At 45.2% G+C, this 19,037-nt stretch overlaps 1 protein-coding gene across 1 annotated transcript in view; it reads right to left on the bottom strand.

Moving 5' to 3' along the window:
- Positions 1-8,530: 8,530 nt before the first annotated feature.
- Positions 8,531-19,037, bottom strand: part of CDKL1 (cyclin dependent kinase like 1) — a 92,613-nt gene continuing 82,106 nt past the window's right edge. The window contains exons 7-10 of the mRNA XM_077267335.1: positions 18,686-18,768; positions 17,984-18,040; positions 11,807-11,962; positions 8,531-11,138 (exon numbers count right to left, since the gene is read on the bottom strand). Coding sequence (XP_077123450.1) covers positions 11,034-11,138; positions 11,807-11,962; positions 17,984-18,040; positions 18,686-18,768 — 401 coding nt within the window. The 3' untranslated portion in view covers positions 8,531-11,033. The remainder of the gene's footprint in view (positions 11,139-11,806; positions 11,963-17,983; positions 18,041-18,685; positions 18,769-19,037) is intronic.

Genomic DNA, 19,037 nt, shown 5'->3' with positions numbered 1-19,037 from the left:
TTCCCCTTCATCTATGGAGATGGACCCTGTCAAGGTTCAGGCTATTTGTGATTGGATGCAACCTACTTCTTTGAAGAGTCTGCAAAAGTTCTTGGGTTTTGCTAATTTCTATCGCCGATTTATAGCGGGTTTTTCTGCCATTGCTAAACCTTTGACTGATTTGACCAAAAAGGGTGCTGATGTTGCTAATTGGTCCTCTGCGGCTGTGGAGGCCTTTCAAGAGCTTAAGCGCCGCTTTTCTTCCGCCCCTGTGTTGCGCCAACCTGATGTGTTACTTCCGTTCCAGGTTGAGGTGGATGCTTCGGAGATCGGAGCAGGTGCAGTTTTGTCGCAGAAAGATCCTGACTGCTCAGTAATGAGACCATGTGCGTTTTTCTCCCGAAAGTTTTCGCCCGCTGAGCGAAATTATGATGTGGGAAATCGGGAACTTCTGGCCATGAAGTGGGCGTTTGAGGAGTGGCGTCATTGGCTTGAGGGTGCTAGACACCAGGTGGTGGTCCTCACTGACCACAAGAATCTAATTTATCTTGAGTCGGCCAGGCGTCTGAATCCTAGACAGGCGCGCTGGTCGTTGTTTTTCTCCCGATTTAACTTTGTGGTGTCATATCTGCCTGGGTCCAAGAATGTGAAGGCGGATGCCCTCTCTAGGAGTTTTGAGCCTGACTCGCCTGGTGATTCCGAACCTACCGGCATCCTGAAGGATGGGGTGATATTGTCAGCTGTCTCCCCAGACCTGCGGCGTTCTTTGCAGGAGTTTCAGGTGGATAGGCCTGATCGCTGTCCGCCTGGTAGACTGTTTGTCCCTGATGATTGGACCAGTAGAGTTATCTCGGAGGTTCATTCTTCCGCGTTGACAGGTCATCCTGGAATTTTTGGCACCAGGGATTTGGTGTCTAGGTCCTTCTGGTGGCCTTCTTTGTCTCGAGATGTGCGCATGTTTGTGCAGTCTTGTGATGTTTGTGCTCGGGCCAAGCCCTGCTGTTCTAGGGCCAGTGGGTTGTTGTTGCCCTTGCCTATTCCTAAGAGGCCTTGGACGCACATTTCTATGGACTTTATTTCTGACCTTCCGGTTTCTCGTAGGATGTCTGTCATCTGGGTGATTTGTGACCGTTTTTCCAAGATGGTTCATTTGGTACCTTTGCCCAAATTGCCCTCCTCCTCTGAGTTGGTTCCTCTATTTTTTCAGAATGTGGTGCGTTTGCATGGTATTCCTGAGAATATAGTGTCTGACAGGGGTACTCAGTTTGTGTCTAGATTTTGGCGGACGTTCTGTGCCAGGATGGGTATCGATTTGTCTTTTTCGTCTGCATTCCATCCTCAGACTAATGGCCAGACTGAGCGTACTAATCAGACCTTGGAGGCTTACTTGAGGTGTTTTGTGTCCGCTGATCAGGATGATTGGCTTGACTTTTTGCCATTGGCAGAGTTTGCCCTTAACAATCGGGCTAGTTCTGCCACTTTGGTTTCTCCATTTTTTTGTAATTCAGGGTTTCACCCTCGGTTTTCGTCCGGTCAATTGGAGTCTTCGGATTGTCCTGGAGTGGATGCTGTGGTTGATAGGATGCATCAGATTTGGGGACAGGTTGTGGACAATCTGAAGTTGTCCCAGGAGAAGACTCAACAGTTCACTAATCGTCATCGGCGTATTGGTCCTCGTCTTGGTGTTGGGGACCTGGTGTGGCTGTCTTCTCGATTTGTTCCTATGAAGGTCTCGTCTCCTAAGTTTAAGCCTCGGTTTATCGGCCCTTATAGGATTCTGGAGGTTCTTAATTCTGTGTCCTTTCGTTTGGACCTCCCAGCATCTTTTAATATCCATAATGTTTTCCATCGGTCATTATTGCGGAGGTATGAGGTACCGGTTGTTCCTTCTGCTGATCCACCTGCTCCTGTGTTGGTTGAGGGTGAATTGGAGTATGTGGTGGAAAAGATCTTGGACTCCCGTGTTTCCAGACGGAGACTTCAGTATCTGGTTAAGTGGAAAGGTTATGGCCAGGAGGATAATTCTTGGGTGACAGCATCCGATGTTCATGCTCCCGATTTGGTTCGTGCATTTCATAGTGCTCATCCAGGTCGCCCTGGTGGTTCTGGTGAGGGTTCGGTGCCCCCTCCTTAAGGGGGGGGTACTGTTGTGAATTCGGTTTGTGGGCTCCCCCGGTGGTCTGTTATGGTAGTGTCTCTTATGTGCCTTCCTCCATCTCTGATTACCTGTCGCCACCCTCTTGGGGAGTTTCCTATTTAAGGCTGCTTGGCTGTTAGTCACATGCCGGCCATCAATGTGCTAGTAGCATTCTGTTGCATTCACCTGCCTCAAGTTCCAGTTCAGCTAAGTTGAATTTTGTTTCTTGTTTTGCTATTTTTGTCCAGCTATCTGCAATGTGACTCTTCAGTGCTGGAAGCTCTTGTGGACAGAAAATTACTACTCCAGTGGCATGAGTTGTCACTGGAGTTTAAAGTATTTTCTGGATGGTGTTTTTGAATAGTGATTTTTAGGTCGACCGTGAAGTAACACTTTCCTGTCCTTCTGCTATCTAGTAAGCGGATCTCACTGTGCTAAATCTGCTGTTCATCCTACGTATGTCATTTCCTCTGAACTCACCGTCAATATCTGTGGGGGTCTACTATCATCTTTTGGGGTTCCTCACTGGAGGTAAGGCAGGCCTGTATATTCCTCTTATAGGGGTAGTTAGATCTCCGGCTGGCGCGTGGTGTCTAGGGCATCGTAGGCACATCCCCCGGCTACTGTAAGTGTTGGGTCAGGTTCAGGTCACGGTCGACCTTAGTTTCCATCACCCGAGAGCTAGTCCGTTTTGTATTCTTTTTCCCATGGTCATTGGGGTAACCATAACAGGCTCACAATCTAAATTCCCTATCAGTATATCTTTGGAATGTGGGAGGAAACCGGAGGAAACCCAAATAGTGGCTGTGCCCTTCCTAATGTTCATGCTGCCGCTGCTCTGGCTTCATTCATGTGAGGAACTCCATGCTCCACACTCTGTCAGGTGAACTGAGTAACCGTGGTGTTTTTTCGTTAATAAGGGACGGTGTTAAGGTGACGTCTCTTTAATGTTCAACTCAAAAAACACCACACACGATATCCTCCAGATTGCAGCCAGGAGTACAGTCACTAAACACGCCGGTCCTCCTTTGACCGGTTACCGTGGGAGACTGTACCGCTGTGTTAATGTCTCTTTACTCACAGCAATACACAGTACACAATATCCTCCAGTTAAGTCACTAAACACGCCAGTCCTCCTTTGGGAACAAGACACTCCACCATGGGTGACTGCACCGCTGTGCACGCTGTGAGTGCCAAGCTATTTAGCTGCCTTGGCTTTTTGGCTCCGCTGGCCCGTGTTGCCTCACACAGGTGGAGCAATGCAGAGCCTCCTGCTCTGTACTCTTCCAAACACCAGACTGTCCCTGACACACCCAAACCCTATACTGCATGGCTTTTAACTGGGATCTGTGGCCTTCAGCCACGTGGAAAACACGGGCCGGGAATGAAACGGACTGCACCACTACCATACTGCAGTCTGTTTCAAACACAAAAACCCAGAGCAGGTTTTCCCTAAATCTATCCTGGACAATCAGCATGTCCAAGACATATACTCACGTTATTCCCATAATCCTGTTTAGCAGCGGCTAGGTCACTTCAATAGTATATCAATAACATATTCTAATATGGTATGGTGCCAAAAAAAGAAGTGAATGAGGGTACAGTTAAAAAATAATATATTTATTTATAAATAATTAAAATAGTATATTCATATAATAGACAAAAAGGGACCTCCAAATACAGGGGAAGGTTACCCAGCACCAATCCATCCACATATTAGAATTATAAATAATCAGACTACAATATAGCTATGAATAGCCATTGCAATAAATAAGTAAGGTGCACAGTAACGGTGTGCATGTCAGCAGGAAGAGACAATTAGAGTATAGATTGTCACAATTTTCTATATTCCCTATAAGGAAAGGCGGATGAGTGTATGCTCAGCAATGCAAACCTTGTTGCTATTTTATACTGGGAAGTGATTCAAGCACTAAACAGTCTAAATATCGCCTTAAGAGCAAAGAGGGAATGAGAAGGGCGTTATACAATAAAGTCAATTACCTGCTGTGAAGCTGTCACAAGTCCATGCTCTGCATATGGAGTGCTGGCAGTGGGGGAGTAGCTATATTGTAGTCTGATTATTTATAATATGTGGATGGATTAGTGCTGGGTAACCTCCCCCTGTATTTGGAGGTCCCTTTTTGTCTTTTATATGAATATACTATTTTAATTATTTATAAATAAAATATATACTCACTTTAGTCCGCATTGCAACCATAGCTACGCCTGTGACTGCAATGCCCTCTTATGTTCTCAATACACCTCCGTGTGCATCCTGTGGGAGCATGCAGTGACCCTCACATGTAACACCAGTCACTGCCTCAAAGACGCAATGAGCATTTCCTATTCTGATCCTCAAAATCGGATCAGAACAGCACATTCTTTGACCCTCACTGATCTAATTTTCAGATCTGTGATTTTCACGGATGTGTGAATGAACCTACATAACTCCAAGAGTCCATGTGCCATCTGATAAAAAAAAACCTGGAAGCACACAGACCTCTCACACAAATGTGAGAATGTAGAATAAGGGATTTTACAAAAAACATTATCACTCCACGTCACACAGTGCAGATACAGAATAATATCGACATCTAAGCACTTACCGCTGATGTCTCGTCTGATTAGTCATTTTCTGGTGTTTGTTCTCCATCTGATCAGACCTTCATGTCGATATCTCCCAGCCGCGACTCGTCTTGTCATGATGATCGTCGCAGCCCTGAACATAGCAAGGTCACATACATTGTATACATACTTGTGTCCCCCCCGATTACAGGTATGTACCCCACCATTAATATACTATTAGCCACGCACTATTAAAAATATAAAGTGATAAGCAGCACTTTGCCCCCATTAACTACACTGCTCAAAAAAATAAAGGGAACACTTAAACAACAGAATATAACTCCAAGTAAATCAAACTGTCCACTTAGGAAGCAACACTGACAATCAATTTCACATGCTGTTGTGCAAATGGAATAGACAACAGATAGAAGTTATCAAGACGCACTCAATAAAGGAGTGGTTCTGCAGGTGGGGACCACAGACCACATCTCTGTACCAATGCTTTCTGGCTGATGTTTTGGTCACTTTTGAATGTTGGTTGTGCTTTCACACTCGTGGTAGCATGAGACGGACTCTACAACCCACACAAGTGGCTCAGATAGTGCAGCTCATCCAGGATTGCACAACAATGCGAGCTGTGGCAAGAAGGATTGCTGTGTCTGTCAGCGTAGTATCCAGAGGCTTGAGGCGCTACCAGGAGACAGGCCTGTACACCAGGAGCCGTGGAGGGGGACGTAGGAGGGCAACAACCCAGCAGCAGGACCGCTACCTCATCCTTTGTGCAAGGAGGAACAGGAGGAGCACTGCCAGAGCCCTGCCAAATGACCTCCAGCAGGCCACAAATGTGTATGTGTCTGCACAAACGGTTAGAAACCGACTCCATGAGGATGGTCTGAGTGCCCAACATCCACAGATGAGGGTTGTGCGCACAGTCCCAACATCATGCAGGACGCTTGCCATTTGCCACTGAACACCAGGATTGGCAAATTCGCCACTGCTGCCCTCTGCTCTTCACAGATGAAAGCAGGTTCACACTGAGCACATGTGACAGAGTCTGGAGACGCCGTGGAGAGCGATCTGCTGCGTGCAACATCCTTCAGCATGACCGGTTTGGCAGTGGGTCAGTAATGGTGTGGGGTGGCATTTCTTTGGAGGGCTGCACAGCCCTCCATGTGCTCGACAGAGGTAGCCTGACTGCCATTAGGTACCAAGATGAGATCCTCAGACCCCTTGTGAGAACATATGCTGGTGCGGTTGGCCCTGGATACCTCCTAATGCAGGACAATGCCAGACCTCGTGGCTGGAGTGTGTCAGCAGTTCCTCCAAGATGAAGGCATTGAAGCTATGGACTGACCCACCCGTTCCCCAGACCTGAATCCGATTGAACACATCTGGGACATCATGTCTCACACCATCCACCATCACATTGCACCACAGACTGTCTAGGAGTTGGCAGATGCTTTATTCCAGGTCTGGGAGGAGATCCCTCAGGAGGCCATCCGCCGCCTCATCAGGAGCATGCCCAGGCGTTGTAGGGAGATCATACAGGCACGTGGAGGCTACACACACTACTGAGCATCATTTCCTTGTCTTGAGGCATTTCCACTGAAGTTGGATCAGCCTGTAACTTCATTTTCCACTTTGATTTTGAGCATCATTCCAACTCCAGACCGCCGTGGGATTTTAGTTGTGATTTACGTTGATCATTTTTAGGTTTTGTTATTCTCAACACATTCCACTATGTAATGAATAAAGATTTACAACTGGAATATTTCATTCAGTGATATCTAGGCTGTTGGATTTTAGTGTTCCCTTTATTTTTTTGAGCAGTGTATAATCTCTGACTCCCAATAATATAAATTATTCAGTCTGTCACTCTCCTCAATTAACTGTAAGGCTATGCAAGGTTTTACAGTACAAGCAAAGTGAAAGAGATCCCTGGAGTCTTCTGCACACGTTGCTTATTCTTTCCTTGCATATTTGCAGCAGAATCAAATCTGCATAATGTCAATTATTACAGCTTATTTCACCTGTAATAATGAGTGGGGGAAAACAAGCAACATAAGAATGTGAAAAACGTTTAAAAAAAAAAAAGTTTACGCAATGTTCTTCCTGCCAACACATTAGGACATGCAGCAGAGATTTATCCTGCAAATCCTGAACGTGTACACATAGCGTTCGTCCCTGTCCTGTGTCCCCTCTATTTATTATAAGTCCTTGATAGCATCATAATGAATTTGGGGGTGGGAGAAGATGCTATCAGGTACTCAGCATCCTCCGCCACCTTTCAATTCATTACAAGTCCCTGATAGCATCTTCTCCAACCTATCAGTTCATTATAAAGTGTCCGATGCACCTTAGGGTACCGTCACACATTGAAATTTCCATCGCTACGACGTTACGATTCGTGACGTTCTAGCGATATCGTTACGATATCGCTGTGTCTGACACGCTACTGCGATCAGACACCCTGCTGAGAATCGTACGTCGTAGCAGATCGTTTGGAACTTTCTTTCGTTGCTTGATCACCCGCTGACATCGCTGGATCGTTGTGTGTGACAGCGATCCAGCGATGTCTTCGCTTGTAACCAGGGTAAACATCGGGTAACTAAGCGCAGGGCCGCGCTTAGTAACCCGATGTTTACCCTGGTTACAAGCGTAAACGTAAAAAAACAAACCGTACATACTCACCCGTCGGTGTCCTTCAGGTCCCTTGCCGTCTGCTTCCTGCTCTGAGCGCCGTCCGGAAAGTGAGAGCAGATCACAGCGGTGCTGCGCTCTGCTCTCACTGTACGGCTGCACTCAGAGCAGGAAGCAGACGGCAAGGGACCTGAAGGACACCGACGGGTGAGTATGTACTGTTTGTTTTTTTACATTTACGCTGGTAACCAGGGTAAACATCGGGTTACTAAGCGCGGCCCTGCGCTTAGTTACCCGATGTTTACCCTGGTTACCCGGGGACTTCGGCATCGCTCCAGCACCGTGATTGCAACGTGTGACTGCAGTCTACGACGCTGGAGCGATGATCATACGACGCTGCGACGTCACGAATCGTGCCGTCGCAGCGATGAAAATTTCAATGTGTGACGGTACCCTTACCCTCTCCTCTCCTCAATAAATTTTAAGTCCCTGATAGTGTCCTCCTCCATCTCACAATTCATTGTGATGCTATCAGGGGCTTAGCACCCTCCCCCACCACCCAATTCATTTTACATCCATATCCAACGTCCTCCCCCTAAATCCATTATAAGTCCCCCTTCCTCCCATCCCAATCCCCTACATCCCTCACTGCCGTCTCCCACCACCTCCCCAATGTATTGTTAAAAAAAAAAAAACAACAAACCATTGACCACCACATAAAACTACAGTGAATAGCCCAGTAAGGCCGGGTCCCATTAGCGTATGGCATCTGATGATGGGTTTCCACCACTATTTCATGCTGCCCTCAGATTAGGAAGCATAAATTTGGTGAAAGAGTCTCTTAATTGTTATGGTATATCACTTAGGACAGTTACATTGTAAGAATGTGTTCACAATTCATTTTATGCTTCTGTGGAGCATATGGCGACATTGTGTGTGCATGAGAAGCTTTTCCAAAATACAGTATAGTCGAATGTGTAAAAAAATAAAATAAACAGATCCTAAGATAGCAAAATGTAAGAAATCCCAAGATGTTCTTTAGAAGAAGACAACATGATATCTACATAGATCATAACATAAGGGGGATTTTCTGTCTTGGGTGCTTGAAACGTCCCCTAAACCTAGACTGATCAGCGGGTGAGCCCAGCGGTCAGCTGTGATCTACAGGGGTACCTAACAAGTTTGATAAAAGATATGTTTGACAGGTGCTGTATGGATCAAGTACAGTTTATTAACACAATCGTCCAAGTAAAAATATAATCAGGTTTGTGCATACAGTGTTCACGTTTACATATATGTATATCATGTCCCTAATGTGCGGACCATCGTCATTATTCTGGTAATATACATAACTATAAAAAAAGTTACAATACAACCCTATGTGCGTCCATAATTTGTTCTATGCTTTTGTAACACGGTCAGATGTAATCCTTTTAATGAATGATCAAAATCGCCTCTGGATAACATAATGCCAACAAGTCAAGGTCAGATCATGGCAGATTAAAGCGGATTTTCAGAAAGCTGGAGGATCAGACATTCGTTACACGGGTAATCTGGCGCTCAAAATGGCTGTATTAACCCCACAGTCACCATCTCAGTCACAGGGTGAGCACCATTGTCATAAATGGTGGATCAGTAGAGGACTGTCCAAAAAAATTGAACACTGTGAATCCTCTATTGGACAGATTTGGTATTTAGAAGTTTCTGTTAAATTAATATTATTAGGATAAAAATGTTTAGCGATTATAGAAATGTTCATGGTCATGCATGGTGGTTCATCCTTCCACTAGTTAAAGGGATATTCCCATCTTGCAAAGCGATGTCCTCACTTTATGATCAGTGGGGTCCAATCACTGGTACCAGAAGCCATCCTGAGAATGAAGGTTTTCAGTGACTTAGGCTGGTTTCACATTTGCGTCTGTGCGCGCAGCGTATCAACCGCACAGATCCGCATGCATCATGCGTACCTATCTTTAACATGGTGTACACAGGGACATGCGTTTTCATCAGTTGGCATGCGTACGCATGCGCCGTTTCTCGGTGTGTGGCGGGTCCGGCGAGCGCAACATGTTGCATTTTTGGAAACGTCAAATATGTGCAGGCATGCGCATGTGGATGAGTGCATAAAAAAAATGCATTACTGTCTATGGGAACGCATTCGTGCGCAAGGACATGCATATGCATGCGTTTGATGCGCTTGCGTACTTCGGACTGCGCATGTCCAGGAACCAATTGAGACACGCCCTTTAAGAAACGCCCACGTGGAAATATGTGCATAAACAACGCAAATGCAGGCAAAAACGCATGAACACGCAGCGTTTTTTTTGCCCTCATGCATAAGATGATGCGGATAAAAAACGCTGCGTATGAATGTGTTTGCATGCGTTTTTGTATGCGTTTGTGTATGCGGATGATACACTGCGAACTGAAACGCTAAAGTCAACCTAGCCTTAGCGAGGCCTGTTTGTCATCCTGGAGGGTAACAATATTGTATCGTACAGTTATTAGGTTCTTTAGAAGGACGTAGATCGGAGGATTTATTCTGAGGAATTTAAGCTGAACTGAATGGACAAATTGTCTTTTTTCAGCCTTGCTAACTATGTTACTATGTTAGTTTTTCCAGCACAACCCCAGGCAAGCTGAAAAGAGAATTGCAGCAAAGGCCCAGTTATACAAAGGTGCCTCGCTGCATTTCTATACATCTGGCTTCCGCAGAGGTGGGAGCCCCATCGATCAAGAAGTGATGCCATAGCTTAGTGGTGTACGAGAAATCATTTCATTCAAACAAAAAATAGCACTACTTTGAAATTGATAATAATTAGATTGCTTTTTGTAAAAAGGGTCTGGAGCATCTTTATCTTGTCCAGCAATGTGACACATATTGGAGAGATCCAGAGTTCACAGCACCGCGACTGCCCCTCTAATCTTCCAGTGTCACACATCTGACACTCACGGTCCAAGCACTAACCGGCCACGGGTCTCCTGACTTTATCTCTACAAGCCCATAGGAATATGAGGTTGTTGCGTTTTGGTCAGAAGACCCATGGCCGGTCCAATCACACATTTACTCGGACCCTAAATGTTGGACATATGAAACCGGCCCAATAAGCAAAGAAATTCAATATGACACATGGTGGCCTGTGACATCATTATTCTTACATTACCATGCACAAGCAATATGGTCAGTCACCCATCCGAAGATGTAAATCAGTTGACAGATGGACTCATTGCTATCAGGCACATATTAAGGCATCATGTAAATGGAGCCCTTGCGGTGTGTACAGATGAATGTATAGGTATGTGCCCAGAAGGGCTGGTGGGGTTGGCTGTGGGAATAGTATATTTGACCCACATAGATAGCAGGAAAATCGGATCACTATTTATAGACCGCATACTGCAAGGACCGAAGAAATAGCTGCCAAGTGCTTGAATAACTACTGGTATATGATGCTATAAAGTAATACACTAAGCAGTAGCGCTGAATACAGCCTGTTCACTGCCTGATATTGTGAGATACGATCAGCTGTGTCCTCTGCTGCAGGACACTCTGCCAATGTGCAGTTTATTAGCATTTTAACGGCCAGATTCTATGAATAAGTGAGAGGCCATGCCCGCTGGTTACCGGAATACGTGCCACGTCTGATTTTCCCCCACAAGTTCCTCATGCTTTGTTCCTGGAATAATAAATATTTAACAAGTCTCTTTCCCCTGATTATATGTTGGGGAAGCGATAGTTGAACTTTCTGGTGTTGTAGTATTTCTTGCTCTCCAGCGCTGGTAGGAGATTACTGTTGGTTAGCTGCGGCAGGTGCTGGAGCTGTGAAGAGAAGGAAAATAGCAATAGGAAGATTCGGGATCAGTCACGTAAGTACCGCAAAGTATTTACAATTAATAAACTTTGTTAGAACTGGTGCAAAATCAATTTGCACAATCAGATAAATTGGCTACGTCAGTAATCTGGAGTTGCCAGACAGGAACCCTGAGACCAGCCTCATACTTGCCGGCATCAGATCTGGCACAACATCATCGTTGCAAAGTGGAGCACATGTGAATCGGCGCCAGGCTGGCTAATCAAAAGAAGAGAGCCCAAACGATAAAGGAAGCTAATGCAGCTAAGTAATACAATAGTAAATTTGTATTACTTCATTATTATGAACAATTAAAAAAATCTTTTTAAAAATGGGGAGGACAATGACAAAGACGTTTGGGGTCTGATACTTTTTGGAAGTGCTGCTTTCTAACTGACCGCCATTTTATTTCGGGTTTCTTAATCAAAAGAGTTGTGGATGCCGGGAGGTAAGAAGCGATTCTCAGGGCTCACGTCCAGTGACCACAGATTAGTATAGTGGCCAATGAACTGGGATCGGCATATCAACTCGTACCAACTCTTTTTTTGGTCTAATTGTTATCTGGACATTATTAAAAGGGAAAGTCTGGTTACAAGAGCTTACAATCTAGAGAGGTTATTCAGGATAATGTACATACCCCAGGGAAATACTTTCTATGGAGTCTGGTCTGTTTTCTGCTGACTCTTTCTGGATCTTTTGCAGCATCGGCCTCCTCTCGAATGCTGTCGAAGTAGGGGTGTTCTATAAGCTGCTGACACGTGAGCCTCTCGGAGGGGTCCATGTGCAGGCAGCCCTGTGTGTGCAGATACAGGTAAGGAAGGAGTGCTACATCTGTCTGGATCACACTTGTCTACAACAACCATTTTCCCAGAAAAGCATTAGCATTTGTGCCATCATAAGCCATGAGCTTGCAGGAGGTGTGCAGACTTGATCATTTTTTTTATCACTCAGAATTAGTGTTGAGCATTCCGATACTGCAAATTTCGGGAATCGGACGATATTTGCTGTATCGGAATTCTGATACCGAGTTCCGATATTTTTGTGATATCGGAAGTTCCCAGTGTGTGGTTCCCAGGGTCTGGAGGAGAGGAGACTCTCCTTCAGGCCCTGGGATCCATATTCATGTAAAAAATAAAGGATAAAAATAAAAAATATGGATATACTCACCCCTCCGGCAGACCCTGGACCTTATCGGTGTAACCGGCAGCCTCCGTTCCTAAGAATGCAGTGAGTGTAGGACCTGCGATGACGTCGCGGCTTGTGATTGGTCGCGTGAGCGGTCAGATGAGCGGTCACGCGACCAATTACAAGCCGCGACGTCATCGAAGGTCCTTCACTCTGCATTCTTAGGAACGGAGGCAGACGCTTGCAGCGGTGACAGCCGGGGCTCGTCCGAGGTTGAGTATATCCATATTTTTTATTTTTATTCTTTATTTTTTACATGAATATGGATCCCAGGGCCTGAAGGAGAGTTTCCTCTCCTTCAGACCCTGGGAACCATCCAGGATACCTTCCGATATTTGTCTCCCATTGACTTGTATTGGTATCGGGTATCGGTATAGGCGAGATCCGATATTTTGCCGGTATCGGCCGATCCAATCCGATACCGATACTTTCGAATATCGGAAGGTATCGCTCAACACTACTCAGAATGCTTCAAAATAATCCTATAGATAATACTCGCCTTACCAAACCTCCATCGATTCTGGTCAGACACTGCCTGGATTCTACGGCACTTTCTATACTATGGCTGGCATGTGACCGCTGTAGCCAGTCACTGCCCACAGTAGTGACCGACACATCACCCTCTGAGGCCAAAAGCTGTAGCCAATCACTGCCCACAGTAGCGACCAATACCTCACCCTCTGAGGCCAGTACTTAGCATAGCCGCCATCAGGGCATTACTGCCCCAAGTACTGTATGGGGCCCAATCAGCAGCGGCACACAGCGGGGACCCAAGGGCCCGCCTCTTGTGCTTCTGCTCACCGGGCCCCATCGTGCACTAATGCGCTGTGGGCCTGCAGCGCACACGTCGGTGCAGGGGCCTGGGAGATTTCTCAGAGCTGTGCACGGTCGTCTTACCTTGACGGAAACGCAGCTTCGACTCCCTCCGCCCTCTCTGGACTTCTGGTCAGGTGTCGGCGCATACGCGATATCGTCATCGCGTACGCACCGACATGTACGAGGACATTGTGACCAGAAGCGGAGCTGCGCCTGCTCGGGATCGCTTATGAGGTAAGTATGTAAAACTTTTTTTTCTTTATAAAATTAATTAAATGGGTGAGGAGGGGGCACTGCACATGATTGAAAGGGGGCTGCAAATGAATGAAGGGCTGCAAATGATGTGAGGGAGGGGACTGCACATGATGAAGTGTGGGGAGGGGGGCTGCACATGATGAAAGCACAGGGACAGCGAATGATGAAGTGAGGGTGGAAGGAGGACTGCAAATGATGAAGTGAGGGGGAGGAAGAGAGCAAATGAAGTGAGGGGCCGATGCGGGACTGCAAATGATGAATTGAGGGTGAGGGACAGCAAATGAATTGAAGGTGGGGGATGGGGAGAGCAAATGAGGACCTGGGTGAGAACAAATAATGATGAATTTTGAGGGTGGAGGAAGTAAATGATATTTTGAATGTGGGGGGAGAGCAGTTGATAATGAATAGAGGGTGGGGGTGGGAGAGAGAAGACATGACAATGAATTGGGGCGGAAGGGGCATGTAAATATAATGAATCGGTGGAGCGGGAGGCACAGTGGGGTCTTTGAGGAAGCAGTGACTGGTAATGAATTGGGGGAAAGAGTACATTGGCTAATGTATATACTAGGTGGGGAAAATGGCTATTTCTAGTTAGTGGGGGAGCAGTGCTGGATTATAATTTATATTTGGAATGGGGGATTGTATAATACCTAATTATATATTAATGGTTGGTGCATGTCTGTACTCAGCTGTGTAGTGTAGAAGACAGGGAAGAAGTGGGTGATGTGCTCTGGAAGCAGTGCTCTAAGTAACTATGTCTTATTTTATGCAGAGATGAGTTATGGCTGGAAGAAATGATGGCGGTCTGCGCTGCATGAAAAAGAAAAGCAAAGATGAAGGACTTCATCTAGAGGCGTCACTGGTGAGTCAGTGTGTTACCTGTACACTGACACTATATACTGTACACTATATACAGAGCTCCTGTGTATAATGTCATTGGTGATCACTGTATTGTCTGTACACTATATACCGAGCTCCTATGTATAATGTCACTGGTGATCACTGTATTGTCTTTACACTGACACAATATACATAGCTCCTGTGTATAATGGCATTAGTATTGTATTTGTTTTATTAATGATCAGTATTGTAGTATTAAATTACCAGGTGGTGGTAATATATGGTGTGGAGGTATATATATATATATATATATATATATATACCTAAAAGGGGTATTGGATATTTTAACAAATGTTTAATAGGTTAGAGTAGAATAGGGCCCTGCCAAAAGAGTCTACCTTGTCATGGTGGCAGCCTAAAAATTCTTTAGGTCAAAGCAAAAGCTGCTGGCTATGTAGGTGATCTGGTGTTTGATGGGAACTGTTAGGCCATGTTCACACTTTGCGGTTTATCCCGCAGCGGAATTGATAAATCTGCAGGGCAAAACCGCTGCGGTTATCCCTGCAGATTTATCGCGGTTTCTTCCGCGGTTTCCGCTGCGGGATTACTCCTGTACTATTGATGCTGCATATGCAGCAATATGCAGCATCAATAGTAATGATAAAAATAATAAAAAATTGGTTATACTCACCCTCTGATGTCCGGATCTCCTGGGCGCTGCACCCGGCGCTCCGGTTCCAAAGATGCTGTGCCGAGAAGGACCTTCGTGACGTCACGGTCATGTGACCGCGGCGTCACCACAGGTCCTGCTCGCACAGCAAACCGAAGACCGGACGGCCGCGGGCAGCGCTGAGAGGTGAGTATAACATCATTTTTTATTTTAATTCTTTTTTTTTTTACACTATTTATGGTTCCCAGGGCCTGGAGGAGAGTCTCCTCTCCTCCACCCCGGGTACCACCCGCACATTAACCGCTTACTTCCCGCAACGTGGGCACAGCCCCATGCGGGAAGTAAGCGGTTCAATGCATTCCTATGGGTGCAGAATCGCAGCGATTCTGCACAAAGAAGTGACATGCTGCGGGTTTTAAACCGCTGCGTTTCTGCGTGGTTTTTCCTGCAGCATGTGCACAGCGGTTTGCGGATTCCATAGGGTTTACATGTTAATGTAAACGCTATGGAAACTGCTGCGGACCCGCAGCATCAAAATCGCTGCGGATCCGCAGTAAAAACTGCAAAGTGTGAACATGGCCTTAGGCTGGGGTCAGACTAGCGTATGGTATCCGATGTGAGAGCATCAGATGCGATATGCTAATGACCCTCGGCTGCTGCTAGCTGGAGCCGAGTGACCTGTGTCTGTGCTCAGAGAGGATCAGAGCACAGCTGCAGGACGCGGCAGAGAAATACATTTCTCCATCTCCTCCATTGCCGGGGTCAGCGTATATCGCACATCACTCGGATGATATCCGAGTGATGTGCGTCGTCTCACTCGCAGCCATAGGCTAATATGGGTGCGAGCCGAGACTCTGCTGAATGTCGGTGACAATCGCAGCATGCTGCGATTTCACTCGCACGTTGAAAACGACCGAGAAAAAAATCGCTGATGTGAGCTGCCCCATAGATGAATACTGGTCCAAGTGCTATGCAATGTTTTATCGCATAGCACTCGTCCATATTCATCACTAGTGTGACTCCCGGCCTTAATATCAGATTGGTGAGGACGTGGTAAAGATGATGAGTTTTTCCAACAGTGGACGGTGGGACTGTGGAAGGTTCGAGTTGTGGAGCTGGGGTGGAGCCTGGGCGAAGTCTCAAGGGGGCCTGAAAATTTTGCCAGTATAGGGCCCTGAAATTCTTAGTGGCAGTCCTGCTTTTCGGTAGGCAAACAATGCCCTTCAATCACATATACAGTTAGGTCCATATATATTTGGACAGAGACAACCTTTTTCTAATTTTGGTTATAGACATTACCACAATGAATTTTAAACAAAACAATTCAGATGCAGTTGAAGTTCAGACTTTCAGCTTTCATTTGAGGGTATCCACATTAAAATTGGATGAAGGGTTTAGGAGCTTCCGCTCCTTAACATGTGCCACCCTGTTTTTAAAGGGACCAAAAGTAATTGGACAATTGACTCCAAGGCTATTTCATGGACAGTTGTGGGCAATCCCTTCATTATGTCATTCTGAATTAAGCAGATAAAAGGCCTGGAGTTGATTTGAGGTGTGGTGCTTGCATTTGGAAGGTTTTGCTGTGAAGTAAACATGCGGTCAAAGGAGCTCTCCATGCAGGTGAAACAAGCCATCCTTAAGCTGCGAAAACAGAAAAAAACCCATCTGAAAAATTGCTACAATATTAGGAGTGGCAAAATCTACAGTTTGGTACATCCTGAGAAAGAAAGAAAGCACTGGTGAACTCATCAATGCAAAAAGACCTGGGCGCCCACGGAAGACAACAGTGGTGGATGATCGCAGAATAATCTCCATGATGAAGAGAAACCCCTTCACAACAGCCAACCAAGTGACCAACACTCTCCAGGAGGTCGGCGTATCAATATCCAAATCTAACATAAAGAGAAGACTGCATGAAAGTAAATACAGAGGGTTCACTGCACGGTGCAAGCCACTCATAAGCATCAAGAATAAAAAGGCTAGACTGGACTTTGCTATAAAACATCTAAAAAAGCCAGCACAGTTCTGGAAGAACATTCTTTGGACAGATGAAACCAAGATCAACCTCTACCAGAATGATGGAAAGAGAAAAGTATGGCGACGGCGTGGTACAGCTCATGATCCAAAGCATACCACATCATCTGTAAAACACTGCAGAGGCAATGTGATGGCTTGGGCATGCATGGCTGCCAGTGGCACTGGGTCACTAGTGTTTATTGATGATGTGACATCGGACAGAAGCAGCCGAATGAATTCTGAGGTATTCAGAGCCATACTGTGTGCTCAGATCCAGCCAAATGCAGCCAAACTGATTGGTCGTCGTTTCATACTACAGATGGACAATGACCCAAAACATAAAGCCAAAGCAACTCAGGAGTTTATTAAAGCAAAGAAGTAGAATATTCTTGAATGGCCAAGTCGGTCACCTGATCTCAACCCAATTGAGCATGCATTTCACTTGTTATAGACTAAACTTCAGACAGAAAGGCCCATAAACAAACAGCAACTGAAAACCACCGCAGTGAAGGCCTGGCAGAGCATCAAAAAGGGGGAAACACAGCGTCTGGTGATGTCCATGAGTTCAAGACTTCAGGCAGTCATTGCCAACAAAGGATTTTCAACCAAGTACTAGAAATGAACATTTTATTTACAATTATTTAATCTGTCCAATTACTTTTGGTCCCTTTAAAAACAGGGTGGCACATATTAAGGAGCTGAAACTCCTAAACCCTTCATCCAATTTTAATGTGGATACCCTCAAATGAAAGCTGAAAGTCTGAACTTCAACTGCATCTGAATTGTTTTGTTTAAAATTTATTGTGGTAATGTCTAGAACCATAATTAGAATAATGTTGTCTCTGTCCAAATATATATGGACCTAACTGTACATAGAACCAGGAGGATAATCCTCATTTACTTTGAATAGTGGGCAGATTCATCCAGATGATTGATTTTCACACGTTTGTGCCCGTACCTATGTCTAGAACCATTGGTTCATTGCACGGATAAACCCAATAATTCACTCTGTCAGAGATCTGTCGTTTTTACCTTCAATAGTCGTAAGGCGTGAGATGAGATACTTGGAAATCTCTGTTCCAGGGGCTCCTGCAAATAAAAATGAAGGACTCGTAAATCAGAAGCATCTCTATTTAGAATGAGAAAATACATTGTACAGTGTTAGTACAGCCTAATATTGACTGCTGGAAGTTTAGTTTTATAGGCCCAACATAAGATTAAAATATTAAAAAGATAGATGAGAAGCTTACAGCCAGCCATGGGATGGCTGGGAGGCGTTTGTGTCCGTGGGAAAAAGACATGCCCCCCCGGACAGACTACAGGTATGAGGGGCAAATTATAAAAACGAATATTTCAGCGTTGGAAGGGACCCCAAATAAAAGAGCCACCTGGACACGATGCAGCATTAGTGCTGCACAAGGTGGCTCTTTTAGTAAAAAATGCTTGGGGGAGGGTGACATATTCCCTTTAAGTGCAATTTTTTATGGCTACAATGCATTTTTTTTTATATAGTTCCATTAAAAATGTTGGACCATTTGTCTTCTACAGCATGTATGAACCACAGTACATAGACTGCAAAATGATTTACCAGCCAATCTGTCATTTCTGACCATTTTATAAATTACCATATTAAAATATACAGGGCAGGACCCTATCCAAACACCATGCCTTTTTTCCTAGTGTGTATGGCCACATTCAATCAGTAATTATTTCCAATGTATCTGATTTACTTACCATATTTTCAGGATCCGGTATGCTGACCCCACTGAAGAACTGGTTTGTGCTAAAAACTTGTTGATGTCGAGGGATCAGGTCACCTACATGAATGGGAAAGTCAGTGATATATGTGTACAAGTACATAGGACAAGTGCATATAACTATAGCTGCTCAGACATGATGGACGCCACTTTTTTTGATCAGATACATTTTTATAAAACATAACAGAAATTAAGACAGATATTACATGACAATACTTGTTTTACAATATTATTGTAAATCCCCCCTTCCCTTACCCCCCCATGGAGACCTTTCCCAGTGCAATAAACACTTCGTCCATTATTAACAATATCCACAATATTACAGTTTA

Source organism: Ranitomeya variabilis, chromosome 1 (assembly GCF_051348905.1).
Source record: "Ranitomeya variabilis isolate aRanVar5 chromosome 1, aRanVar5.hap1, whole genome shotgun sequence".
Classification (NCBI taxonomy): domain Eukaryota; kingdom Metazoa; phylum Chordata; class Amphibia; order Anura; family Dendrobatidae; genus Ranitomeya; species Ranitomeya variabilis.
The sequence above is the reverse complement of the archived record's forward strand: the minus strand, read 5'-3'. Positions and strand labels throughout refer to the sequence as shown.